The 12,469-nt window shown below is 64.1% G+C and overlaps 1 protein-coding gene across 1 annotated transcript; it reads right to left on the bottom strand.

Moving 5' to 3' along the window:
- Positions 1 to 5,709: 5,709 nt before the first annotated feature.
- Positions 5,710 to 11,284, bottom strand: DLX3 (distal-less homeobox 3). The gene is made up of 3 exons (XM_064473286.1): positions 8,402 to 11,284; positions 7,838 to 8,028; positions 5,710 to 6,212 (listed from the first exon to the last, which is right to left on the bottom strand). Exons 1-3 carry the CDS (start codon positions 8,718 to 8,720, stop codon positions 5,871 to 5,873), a joined length of 852 nt encoding a protein of 283 aa, XP_064329356.1. The 5' UTR covers positions 8,721 to 11,284; the 3' UTR covers positions 5,710 to 5,870.
- Between the last annotated feature and the right edge of the window lie 1,185 nt (positions 11,285 to 12,469).

Below are 12,469 nucleotides of genomic sequence, written 5' to 3' on the forward strand. Positions count from 1 at the left end.
GGCTAGAAAATACACTATCATTATTTCCCACTTTTCCCAATCCTGCTCAGTGTTTGTCACCCACGATAGGGACGAGACCCACGCTGGGGTCTCTCCCCAGCAGAGCTTTGCTGGTGCAGCAGGTCCACACCGAGGTTTGCTCCATTGCACAGACATGCCATGATCCTCGCTGCAGGTACTGACACCTTATATTTCCCCCCCTCCAAGGGTCCCTTCCTGCCCCGGGGACCACATTTCCCATCCCAGCTGGCAAGGTCAGGAGGGAGCGATGCCGCGATGCCGTGATGCCGTGCACAGTTCTGTTTGCTTTGCACGCAGGGCCAGAGTTTTTCTGAGCACTTGGCTCCCACCTGGGGAGTTGGGTTTTTGAGCAAGCGATCAATAGCCAGGAGATGGGCAGGGCTGGAGAGCTGCGGGGACGCCGTGCCCCGGGATGGGGACACATGGGGAGCCCCGGGTCCCTGCCCACAGCCGCAGGGCTGGACATGAGCCCCCACCACCCTGCCAGCTGGTAGCGGGTTTGATCCCTCGGCCGAGAGGTTTGGGGTGCTGGCGGTGACCCCGCCGGGACACAGGCAGGGTTGGCCCTGGTTGCGTCCCGCAATGGCCACGCAGCGCTGGTATGTGGAGGACGTGGAGCCCATGGGCTGGCTCGGCACCCTGGGGGACACCATGGCCAGGACCAACCGCGGTCCAGGACCAAGACATGACACCGGTGTCCCCTACATGGCTGGATGGCGTCCACGAGTGGGGACAAGCCTGGCAGAAGCAGGGGCCTGTGCAGGGCAAGGCTGGCTTTATTTTCCCCAAGCAACGGAGTCTGTCCTCCCCACTGAGGCTTTAGGGAAGTGGATGGATTTGCTTTGCACCAATGTTCTAGGAAAGGAGAATTTCTCATCCAGAGACGGGAAAATCCAGCTGCTCACGGGTGGGATTTACCCTGGGTGGGGGCTTTGGGCTGGAAGGGGTGGCTTTCCTCCAAGAATTACTGTCCAGCCACAGGAAGGGGCTGAAACATGGAGTGGTCTTGGTTGCAAAGGGCTCTCAGGCAGCTCGGGGTGCTGCGTCGAGGAGCTGGGTGCTGGGTGCCATCCCAGCTCTGTGCATTTGGGGTGAGCCCCCGCAGAGCCAGCGGTGGGGTCGGAGGGGGCTCGGCAGCGTGCCCGGGAAGGAGCTGGCAGGACGGGGGAAGCAGGAGGCAGAGGCCGTGGCGCCCGCTCGGCTTTCCCGATGGATGTGCTGCCAAGGACCTGCAGCCAGAGCCGCTTGCAGGTCCCGTCTTGCAGCGGGAGGGAGGCAGCAGCCCTCGGCTCCCGGGGCCAGGATCCGGCCTGCCCGGCACTCGCGGTGCGGCCGGGATGGCGGCTGGCGCCGGGACCCCAAGGTGGGGGGGCCGCCTTTGCCCTCGGGTCCCCCCTGCACCCAGATGCACACGCAGGGGAGCTGTGGCCGACCCCTCCTGCCCTGGCGCGTGGGAGCAGATCCCAGTTTAGGGCACCCTTGGGTGCAAGGAAATTCCCGCTGCAGCCTATCTCTTGGGCACCCAGAGGAGCCTGGCCCCCGCTGCCACCCACCTGCGCTTGGGTCCTGCTTGAATTGCTCTTGTGGGATGGGGATGGGTGCGGGGACTGGGTCCTGTGCCCTGAGGAGGGGGTTTGGGGGCTGTTCTGCCCTTTCCTCCACAGCCAAACCAGATGGTGACCCCGCTTTCCTCTGCGTCCCCAGGAGAGGGGTAGCATTGCCAGCACGGCATGGCTGAAGCTGGTCTCGGCTGTTCTCCACCGGCCAAAAGTGGCCCCAGTTGGGGACAGTCAAAAAAGGCCAAAAGCCCCTAGACATCCCAGTCTCATAGGGTTTAACCCACTGGACGTGATACATCACACGGGGGGATGGGGATGTCCCTTTGTGTCCCTCTTCCTTCAACCCACACAGGCTGGAAACCCAACCAGCCCCCTTCAAATTGCCAGGGCAGGTTTGGACAGTGGGGGTGGGTCTTTGTGCCCCCTTCCCATCCCCAGCCTGGGCAGGGCGATGGGGCATGGACTGGGGCAGACAGGGAGCAGAGAGGTCCCCAAGGCCACTCAGAAGCATTTCTGTCCTGTTTTCCAGAGCTGACACGGTGACGGAGCCCCAGCTGGCGGCAAAGCCGTGGCTGCCAGGCGTCGCTCCTCGGCTCCGGCTGCCGCGTGCCGGGTTAGCCGAGAGCCAGGGAGGGGACGAAGACATGGCAGATGCCAGGCCGGGCCGTGGGCGGGCGGCTGCCCCCGCTCTTTGTGCTGGCAGCGGCGTGACGCAAGCGGCTGGAAGCGGCGTGTTGCAACGGGGCAGGAAACGTGTGCCGCGCTGGGAGGGCTGCGCGCCGGGGCTTGTGCACGCGGGGCAGAGCCGTGCGGGGATGCCGGTGGGACACCGGGCACTGCTGCCCCACAGCTTGGACCCATGGGGGATGGAAACCACATCTGAGCCCTTGTCCTGCTCATAGTTGCAGGCAAAAATCCCTACCGAGGGGCTGGGTGCCCCCAGCATCCCCATCCTGGTACCAGCCGGTGCCATCCTCCATCCCTGGTGCCAGCAGGGGATAACTGGGATAACTGGTGTAATGAAGGACGATCCCTGTACCCCTGTCCCAGGGCCAGGCGAGGGATGCTGGGAGGAGTGGGGTGATGGGGTGACATCCCCACTCCTGCTCTCAGGCCCCATTCTGCTTTGGGAGCGTGCTGGTGAAGCGGCTGCTGGTGGGAGTGGGCTGGTCTCTGGGGAGGGATGTCTGGGCCCCACAGCCCCTTTTGGAGAGCTCTGGGGGTCTTGGCCACCTCTGGGCTGGAAGAGCTGCAGGTGACGCTGGTGGTAACCCCCACCCCAGGCTATTGGAGATGGGGCTGAGCGAGGATGAACAGGAGGAAGGCAGCTGAGAGGGGCTGTGCCCGGCTCTGCCGCAGCTCATCGGGCAGGTGCAAGGGGCTCCTGCACCAGCCGTGGCTCCCAGCACCCAGCCCACCCCAGGGGCTGTGGGTGCTGCGAACCCCGGGAGCCCCCAGCCCCACGCAGACGCCGGGACGTGCCCTGTGGCCGGGACAGGAGGGGCAGGGGAGCTACATGAGCGCAATATCCTCTCCAGTGCCCATCCCTGGGGCATCAGGCCTGGAAGCACTGGCTGCCGGGAGAGCCCAGCTTGCAGGCAGCGGTGCCGGAGGGGAGCAGGGCTAGTGCCTGTCCGCGGGCAGCGATGCGCCCAGCATTTATATAATCCACGGATATGTCATCTTCTTTTTTTTTTTTTTTTTTTTTTCTCCCCCCCTAAATTAAAAAAGAAAAAAAAAACCAGGCAGCGCCAGCTCATGCCGTGCTTCTCACTCCAGGCAACGCCGCTCGGTTTCCTCCTCTCCCAACCCGCCGCCTCCTCGCTCTTGCTGGCAGCCTCCCCCTAATAACCCCCGTGTCTCCAGCGTGTCTGCCCGCCTGCCGGCTCCGGGGCGGTTTGCACGCAGCCTCCAACCCCAACCCCAAGCGCTGGGGGACGGGGGGCTTGGCAGCACCCCTTAATTCTTTGCAACCGGCCCGGTCATGCAGGCGCCGTACGGGGATGCCGGGGGGGGTCCGGCTGCACCCGATGCTGGCACGCCGGGGGCACGGGATGACGGGGAGCTGGCGGGTGCAGCTCGTGGTGGGGATTTGGGGAAACCCCCACAGGTGCAAGGTGGATTTGGCCGCGGGGATGTGGGGACAACCTCTGGGGACGCTGGAGGCTGGGTGCGTCCTGTCCGTGCCCGGCACGCCGGCACCCCACGGGGCTGGGGGTGTCCCCAGACAGTGCAGACATCCCCGGGGCCACCCCACGGGGGGCTGGATGGTGCGTGGGGCTGCATGGGGAGCAGCGCTGGGACCCCCTGCGTGGCCATCGGGGATGTGGTGCCGGGGGCCAGGGCAGGTCCCCTGTCCCCAGCGCGGCTCGGTGGGGACAGCACCAGGGTGGGCAGTGGGGCTTCAGCCCCTGGCCCTGTGCTGCGCTCCCACCCGTGAAACCACACCGGTGGCACTGGGGACAGCGGGGCAGGGGTACCGGTGTGGTTCAGCCCCACAGAGGGTCCCCCACCGTCTGGGGGGTCTTTGGGTCACTCGAGCCCTCCCAACCCTGTAACACCAATGGGGAAAGTCACCGTCTCCGCAGTGGCGGCGAGCGTCGGTCCCACGGGGTCGGTGCCTCGGTGGGGGTCCCGTCCCCCGCCAGCCCTCACTCACAGCATGTCCTCAAAGGGGACGCCGGGGCAGCCCGGTCACCCTCCCAGTTTGCAGAGCTGGAAGCCCACTGGTTCCCAGTAAGAGGAGCAGGAGGGAAGCGGCAGGTCTCTGCGGCGGTTCAGGGGAGTCTCTGCAAACCAGGAATAAAATTCCCCCCAGGTTCCCTCTCGACGGGGCAAAGCACGACTCGGGGTGAGCCGACGGCCGCCGTGCCCCCCGCCCGGTGCCACCCCCGGTCCCCGACCACCCCCCAGCTGCCCCCCAAAAACAGGCGCGGGGGACACGTTGTTTAACTCTGCGTTTCCCAACCTGGAAAGCTCCTGAGTTTCTCCCTGCTCAGCGAAAACCTCCCGAAAAAAAATGGTGTTTGGAGCCTTCAAATTCGAAACGCTTTTATTAACATTAATAGATCAGCTTTTGTTCACTAGGAAAGCAGCAAAGGACGCTCGGAGGAAGCCCCCGTCCTTAGAGGGGGCTCCCATCAACCAGGTTTGGTTTTTTCCTTAAAAAAAAAGAAAGTGAACAAAAAACCAGACCGAAACCAGTTTGGTTTAGATCAACTTTATACAAATGAACCTTATGTACACTCTCTTTTTTCCCCCATTCACCCCTATTTATATAAGGCAACATAAATAAGATCCTCGGGACTGTACAACACATATGAACACTTTTTAAAACTGCACTTTCTGCTTTTAAAAAAATAGCATCATTCTCTTAAAAAATAGTAAAGAGGTTTTTTTTTTCTTTAAAATGTGTTGTCGATTTATTTAAAAAATAGGCATTTTGCTTCGCCATTAGCTTAACTGACACGGATGGAGGCACTGTTAGAAAATGGACATGAGCGCGATTTTTCTCTTTAAAAAATAACTTAAGCCATTTCTGAACTGTTTAAATATTAAAATATCCCCCACCCCACCCTTTTTTATCTATTTTTAAATAACCACCTTTTTGTCTGAGCATCGTCCCGGGCGATTCCCGCGAAGCTGCCGCAGAAGCGGCTGGGCTGGGGGGTCCCGGTTTGCTCCCGTGGGGCGTCCGTGGCCCCCCCAAACCGCTCCCAGTGCCCGGATTTCGGGTGCCGCGAGGGCGAAGCGCATCCTTTGGCATCGGCGATGGGCCCCCACGCGCCGCGTCCTGCTCCCCACGAGCTCCATCCCCGCTGGGGTGCAGGTGCTCCGGGTGCCCCTCGCACCCCGCCTGGGTGCCCACCCGTGCTCGGGGCGGGGGGCTGTGGCGTGGGGCAGCTCCCCCAAAGGCAGCTCAATGGGGTGGCCCCAAGAGGCAAAGCTCCGGCGAGGGACCCCCGGCGGGATGTGGCTCCTCGGGGGCCATTTTTATTAGGGGGTGATGGAAAAAGAGAAAAAAAAATATGCATAAGAAGAATTCGCCACCTTTTCCTCCTGCGCTGGGCTGGGAGCTAAAGAGTTTAACCCTTTGCAGTCCTCTTGTTCCTGAGATGAGCTGGGAGAGGATAGGATATGTAAGTGTATATCTAGGGGTGCGTGTACATGGGTGTCCTTTTTTCTTAAAAAAAAAAAAAACAAAGAAGAAAAACCAAAAAAATAGGGGGAAAAAAAAGGAGGCAAAGGAGTTCTGCCACTGTCTCTTGTTCCTTTTCTCACTCCAGGCTGTTAATAGACGGCGCCGGTGTTGGGGGGAGGCCCCGGGGAGGTGTGATGCATCGTGGTGGCCGGCGGTGGCTGGTGGGGTCCGTGGGGTCCGCTGAGGGTCTGGGGGTGATACCAGGGGTTGTGCTCCTCCAAAAAGCCAGGGGAAGAGCTGTAGGGAAGCGGCTGCGGGAGCGGGGTCCGGCCCGGCGCGCTGCCGTGCGAGTTACTGTCCCAGACGGCCGGGGAAGGGGGGGAGTTGCAGGCCATGGAGTCGCTGTTGTTGGGGCTGTGCTCCAGCGGCACCTCGCCGTTCTTGTACAGCTTCTTGAACTTGGAGCGGCGGTTCTGGAACCAGATCTTCACCTGGAAGGGAGGGAGAGGAGTCAGCGCCCCGCCACCGAAAGCAGATGCCCCGGTTGACCGGGGCGCTCGGGGGGTGCAGGAAGGGGACCCGGGGCGATGGGACCCCAGGTACGCGGGAAGGGACAAGGGATGTGGGTGTCACGGAGAGCCTGGGCACACCGTGCACTGCGGGAAGGCACCCAGGGCACGGGCGTCACGGGGACCCCACACACGGGAAGCCCCCCACGACGTGGGTGAACCTGGACACACCATGCACTGTGGGAAGGCACCCATGATACGGGTGTCGTGGGGACCCCGGAGATGCGGTGCATCGCGAGGAGCCCCCCCGGGGACATGGGCGTCGCGGTGAGCCCGTCACACCATGCATCACGGCACGCCGGGCGTCGGGAGCGTCCCCGGTGCTGGGTGAGGCGGCGGCGCTGGACGCCCGGGGAAGGGGTGGGGGCGGCGGTGGTTGTCACCCAAACAGGATGTCCCTCTGGGAGCGGGTGACGCGCTCCGTCAGCCCTTTGCCCAGTGTCCCCGATTGCTTCATCGCCCAAGGGAGGAGGAGGAAGGCCGGGCGCTGGGGAGCGCCACGCCAAGGGCGGCACAAGGGCGCCAGCGCCGGCCCGCAGGCAGGGAGGGCGCCAGGGATGGGACGGGGTGCGGGGGAGTCGGGCGCTGCGGTGACGGCGGTGACAACCCGCTCGCCCTCATGCCAGCAGATCGGCGGGGTCGATTTGTCCCCACGCCAGGCAAGCCCCAAAAGCAAGGGTTTAGCCCCAAAACTGGGTGGTTCGTGGGGAGGAGAAGCCCATCACACCTGTCCCTGCTTTTCCAGTTCAGCCTGAAGTGCCACCCCCAGCACAGGGTCCCTTGGGGGGGATCTGTCTCCTGTCCCAAATTCCCTTCTCTCTGCCCGGACCAAGAGGGATGGGGGAGCTGGAGCGCCGGGAGGAGGGACCCAAGGGGAGCCCCAGAAATCCCGTCCGGGGGGAGCAGGGTCCGGCTGCCGTGACCCCGCGCTCCAGCTGGACTCGGGGCCAGAACCTGCTGCTGGGATGGGGTGTCCTCAGCACCCCGTCCCGAGCACCCCATCCTGAGCACCCTGACCCGAGCACCCTGTGCCGAACGTCCCGCCCCACCCGGGATTTGGTGCCCCGCGTTCCCGGGAGGCCGGCTGCGTTGCTGACCCAGGACCCGCCCAGGCACCGGGGCAGGATTCAGCCTCAGACCCTGCCAGGTGCCTGGGCAGAACGAGGTCTGGGATGGGGCTGGCTCCAGAGGGAGGGGGATAAACCCCAAAACCTGGGGAGCAGGGCACAGCTGAGGTCTGTTCCCTCTCTCAGCTCCTTTCCTCCTCTCTAGCTTTTCCTTAGCAGCGCAGCTCTGCTCCGCGCGGGGAAATCTGGCAGCAGGGACCCCTGCTCCTGCGAGCAAGTGGGGACCATCCCTCCCCGGGCACCCCCAGATCCCCTCCCGGCTCTCACCATCCGGCTGTGAACAGACCCCTCTCCCAGACCCTCACTGATTCGGGTTTTGCAAGGTGGGGGGGCAGCTCCAGCTCCCTCTCTTGCTGATCCCTCCTGCCCACGGCTGGGAATTGGGGTGTTAGGGGGTTCGGGGGGAGGCTCTGCCCTTACCTGGGTCTGGGTGAGCCCCAGCTGGGCAGCCAGTTCGGCCCGTTCGGGCAGCGCCAGGTACTGGGCTTTCTGGAAGCGGCGTTGCAGAGCCGCCAGCTGGTAGCTGGAGTAGATGGTGCGGGGCTTGCGGATCTTCTTGGGTTTCCCATTGACCATCCGCACCTCCGGCTCCGGCTCCTCCTTCACCGACACTGGGCAGAGAGCGGAGGTGTGAGGTCGGTGACGGCAACGGGGTCCCAGCGCAGACCAACCCCCTCCCCAGCTCAGGGTCATCCTGCTGTGTGTGCTGGCGCTGCCCCGTCCCCTGCGACGTTCCCCCCGACGGCCGCATCCGGCCCGGCTCCATCCCACTGCACCCCCCGCCAGAATGCCGGGGGCGGGGGGCTGAGCCCTGCCCCAACATCCACCCCATCCTTCGGTGGGGACAACACTCCCAGCCCCAGCCCCGCGGCCACCCCGTCCCCAACTTGGGGACACTTAGAGGGGTGCAACTTCCTCAAGCTCCCGCTGCAATCGCGGGGGACCGGTGGGATGGATGCGGCCCCTCTCTCCCGAGCATCCTACCTGCTTCTTGGGCTGGGAGCTGCTGGTCCCTGAAGTGGCTGTACTGGCGGTAGGAAGGGCTGTAGGAATAGTCGGATTTGGGCGAGTAGGTGCCGGCGGCGCCGATGCCGTTGAGGTTGAACTGGTGGTAGGGGTAGTGGCTCACGGGCTGGCTGTAGGACTGGCCCGAGTAGTAGTCATGCTGGCTGGTGTAGTAGCCCAGATCGGTGACGGAGGACTCGGGTAAGGTGGGAGAGTCCTTGGAGGCTGCATGGCAGCTCAGCGAGCCCGAGAGGTCGGTGAGGATGCTGGAGAGCTTCTTGTCGAAAGAGCCGCTCATCGCTGGAACTGGGGGGGGGGGAAGCTGCCCGCCTGGCTGGGGACCCCCCAACCTGGCGGCTCCGGCTGCCCGCGCGTCAGGCCTGGCGTGCCCTGAGCCGGCTCCTCCGCACCGGCTCTTGCGAGGAGCAACCAAGAGACTGTGCCCAAACCTCCAGCCCCGGCCGCCTGCTTAAAGCCTTTAATTAGGGAGCAGGGCAGGGTGGGTGCGCATTCCGATTGGCTCCAGAAATATTGCCTGGGAGGCAAAACAGGCTCCTGCCTCCTCTCTCTGTGTGTGTGTTTTTTTTCTTTTTCTTTTTTTTTTTTTTTCCTTCTTTCCCTCTCTCAAGAAACAACAAAGAGTGGGTGAAGGAGGGAGAAGGAATAAATAAAGATCGCAGGCTCCTGTCTGCAGCAGCAGGGGCGGGACGGGGGGGGCGGCTGGCAGGGCCTCTGGGGACACCGTGTGATTCGGGAGGGGGACTTTTTTGAAAGGGGATTGGTGTACCCCACCCCCACCCCCCACGGGGACCCTTGGTGCTGTGGGGGGATTTGGAGGGGGAGCAGGATGAGGGGGTGTTTTTGGGGGGGGAGGAAGGGTTGGGGTTAGGGAGGAGGATGGATCTGGGCTTGGCGCTGGGTGGCTATGGGGGGGTCTGTTTTAGACACACACCACCCACCCCCCGGCACCCACCTTCTCCCACTAGTTACCAGTGTCTCCCGGTTCAACACCATCCCCAGCCTCATGGAGTGGGGGACCCTCTTGTACCCCAAAACTTGCTATCCCCAACCTCCCTCGTAGGGATCTTGGGGTGGTGTCAAGCCCTGATTCTGGGGACACACACACCCCCACCCCCCCACCGGGGATCTGTGCCCCTCTCCCACCCACAGTCCAGGCCCTGGCCCCCCCACTGCCCTAAGAGCCCCCAGGTGTGTCACCCAGCCCGGGGCTCCCAGCCAGCCCCTGCGACCCCCCCAGCACTTGCAGGGCTGTCCCCAGCCACCCCCTTCACCCAGGACCGAGGTGGGGGTTTGGGGGAGGGGCGGGTTGGGAGGGGGCACTTTTATTTTGGTGGGGGGGGGGGTCTCTGCCTCCGCTGCAGGCCCATACCCCTGAGAGGGGCTGGGGGGGCTGGGGGCGGGTCCTTAAGCCTGGCCGGGGCTTTCCCCACCTGCCCCCCCCCGGCGTTGTCCCCCGCCCCCCCCGCAGCGCAGCGCGGGGCAATGGCGCCACCTGGCGGCCGCAGCGGGGCTCTGCGCCACCTCCGGGGCCGCGGGTTCGAGTCCCGGACCCGCCGCCACCGCCGGGGCCGCGGCTGGGGTGGAAAAATGTGAACAGAATGGAAATAGAATAGGAACGGGAACAGGAACGGGAACAGGAACGGGAACAGGAACGGGAACGGGAACGGGAACGGGAATAGGAATAGGAATAGGAATAGGAATAGGAATAGGAGAATATGAATAGGAAAATATGAATAGGAAAATATGAATACAAGAATACGAATGTGCATTGGAATAGGAGCAGGAGAAATTTGAAATAGAACTAGAAATAATCAAAATAGAAGTAGAAATAGCAACAGAAATAATAGAAATAGAAATAATAAAAATAGAAAGAAATAGAACTTGAGCTGAGTTGCAGAGGGAAGCAGCCGGGACGAGGCAGAAGCGCGACCCAGAAGCCCTGCGAAGGCACGGCCTCGCCTCTCCGCATGGGAAACGTAACTTGAGATTTGAGGAATTAATTCAGAGGGGGACAGAAATGTCTGGGACAAGCCCAGCCCTGCCGCCTGTCCCGCTTGGGGCTCCGCGAGGGCCTCCCTGGGGAGGTTTCCCAAGGTCCCGGAGGAGCCGCTGGGACATCCCCGAGGTCCCCGGCCAGGCTGTCCCCGCAGCCGGACTGTCACCAGGGCTGGTTCCTTCTGGGAGAGGGTTTCTCCAGCAGGAAAAGCCGGTTGGAGACCTGCAGGCCGGGGAACGCGGCTGGGGAGCGGGGCGCAAACAGGGAGCAGGTCTGTGCAGTCCTAAACCAGTTTGGGACTGGGAGGCACTGGTGCCTCCAGCTGCCGGAGGCTTCTCGGCCAGGCTGGCGCTTGGTGAAGCCCCAAAAACCCGGGAGCTCATGGCGGGCGGGGGGGCGTCCAGTTTGGGTGAACTGGGACAGTGGGGGTGGCTGTAGCTGTGTTGGGGTACCCGGGGGTGTCCGGGGGGGGGGGCTGGCAGGGCTTACCAGCGCCCCCCCGCCCCCTCTACCCCCCAGAAGGCTGGGGTGGGGGGGTCCCTCCCCTGTGCACCCCCAGAAAGGTACGGGGGGGGTCCCCTCCCCGTGCCCCCCACAAGGCTGGGGTTTGGGGTGGGGGGTGGTGTTACCCCCAGATGCCCCCGGGAAACGGCCCCCCTCAGCCCGGAGGTGCCCACGGGAGTCCCCTAGTGTCCCCACCCCTGCCTCAACTGCGGGAGGGGTGCGGGAAGGGACCCCGGCGGCCCGCCCCGCCCCCCGCAGCATCCTTGGGCGGATGGCGTCATCTAGTGGCCTTTCGGGGTAATGACACCCCCTCTTTGGGTGCTGCCCCCCCCACCTTGGGTGCTCATACCCCGCCCCCCCCCCGGGGCAGACAATACCCTTCCCTGGGGGTTCACACACCCCTCCCCCCCGCGTGCAGGTACCTCCCCCTCGGGTGACAACGCGATCCTTGGGTGCAGACACCCTCTCCTGGGGTGCTGGCCCCCCTCACTGGGTGCAAACAGCCTTCTTTGGGTGAAAAAAGCCCTCTTTGGGTGCAAATACCCCCCCTTTGGGTGCAAACAGCCTTCTTTGGGTGAAAAAAAGAGTCCTCTTTGGGTGCAACCACCCCCCTTTTGGGTGCAAACATCCCTCCTGGGGCACTGCCCCCCGCTTTGGGTGCTAGCACCCTCCTGGGTGGCAGCCAAGGCCACAGGGGAACCCCTGAAATGCTAACAATCCGGTGGGCAGAGAGAGGGACCCGTTGCACCCCAAAATGTCCCCAAGGCGGGGGGGTGAACCCGGCCACCCAGCCAGGGCTCTTCGTCGCCACGCCGCGGGCTGTGTCACCCGCCAGAGAGAAAATCCACGTGTCCCCGGGGAGACGGTGGGGTTTTGGGGTGCTCCGAGCCAGGATCAGGGCCAGCCCACCCTGGGGGGGGGGCCTCGGGACAGGGAATGGGGGCAAGGGACAGGGGACGGGGGAGGGGGACGGGGGGCCCTTGGGACTGTCCCCTGTGCTGTCACTCTTTCCAGTGACACTGTGCAGCGCGGGAGCTGTGCCGGGGCGTGGGGACATCGGGGTGGGGGACACAGGACATCCTGCAGCCCCCGCCCCCGGTGTGGCATCACCCCCCCACACACACCTCCCCCACCCACAGGTTTCCTGGCACGGGTGGGAGCGGAGCGCTGGCTCCCGGTGACCTTTGCTGGAGTTGGGGACCGTGGCCGCCACCACCCCGGGAGCGAAGCGGTGACACCACGGCCGCGGTGTCCCCGTCCCGCTGCGTGGGGTGGCCACCCTGGGGTGCAGCCGTGGGCCTCGTCCCGCTCTCGGGGGGGGGGTCCCACTTTGACCTTCTGCCCCCCGCCAGGCTCTCGGGGGGGTGTGTGCGTCTGTCCGTCCAGCCTCCCGCTGCACCCAGCCCCGGGGATCCCTCCCACCCGCGGTCCTTGGAGCCACCCCTGGGTGTCCCCCGTGGGTGTCACAGCCCCCAGCAGCCATCCCGGTGGGGGACCCCCGGAGCCGGTACCGGGCAGGGAGCCGG

Source organism: Phalacrocorax carbo, chromosome 25 (assembly GCF_963921805.1).
Source record: "Phalacrocorax carbo chromosome 25, bPhaCar2.1, whole genome shotgun sequence".
Classification (NCBI taxonomy): Eukaryota; Metazoa; Chordata; class Aves; order Suliformes; family Phalacrocoracidae; genus Phalacrocorax; species Phalacrocorax carbo.

Coding starts and splice junctions, on each gene's coding strand:
- DLX3 (XM_064473286.1), bottom strand. CDS start 8,720: ATGAGCGGCTCTTTCGACAAGAAGCTCTCCAGCATCCTCACCGACCTC. Junction 8,029..8,401: donor GCTCCCAGCCCAAGAAGCAG/GTAGGATGCTCG, acceptor CTCTCTGCCCAG/TGTCGGTGAAGGAGGAGCCG. Junction 6,213..7,837: donor TGGGGCTCACCCAGACCCAG/GTAAGGGCAGAG, acceptor CCTCCCTTCCAG/GTGAAGATCTGGTTCCAGAA.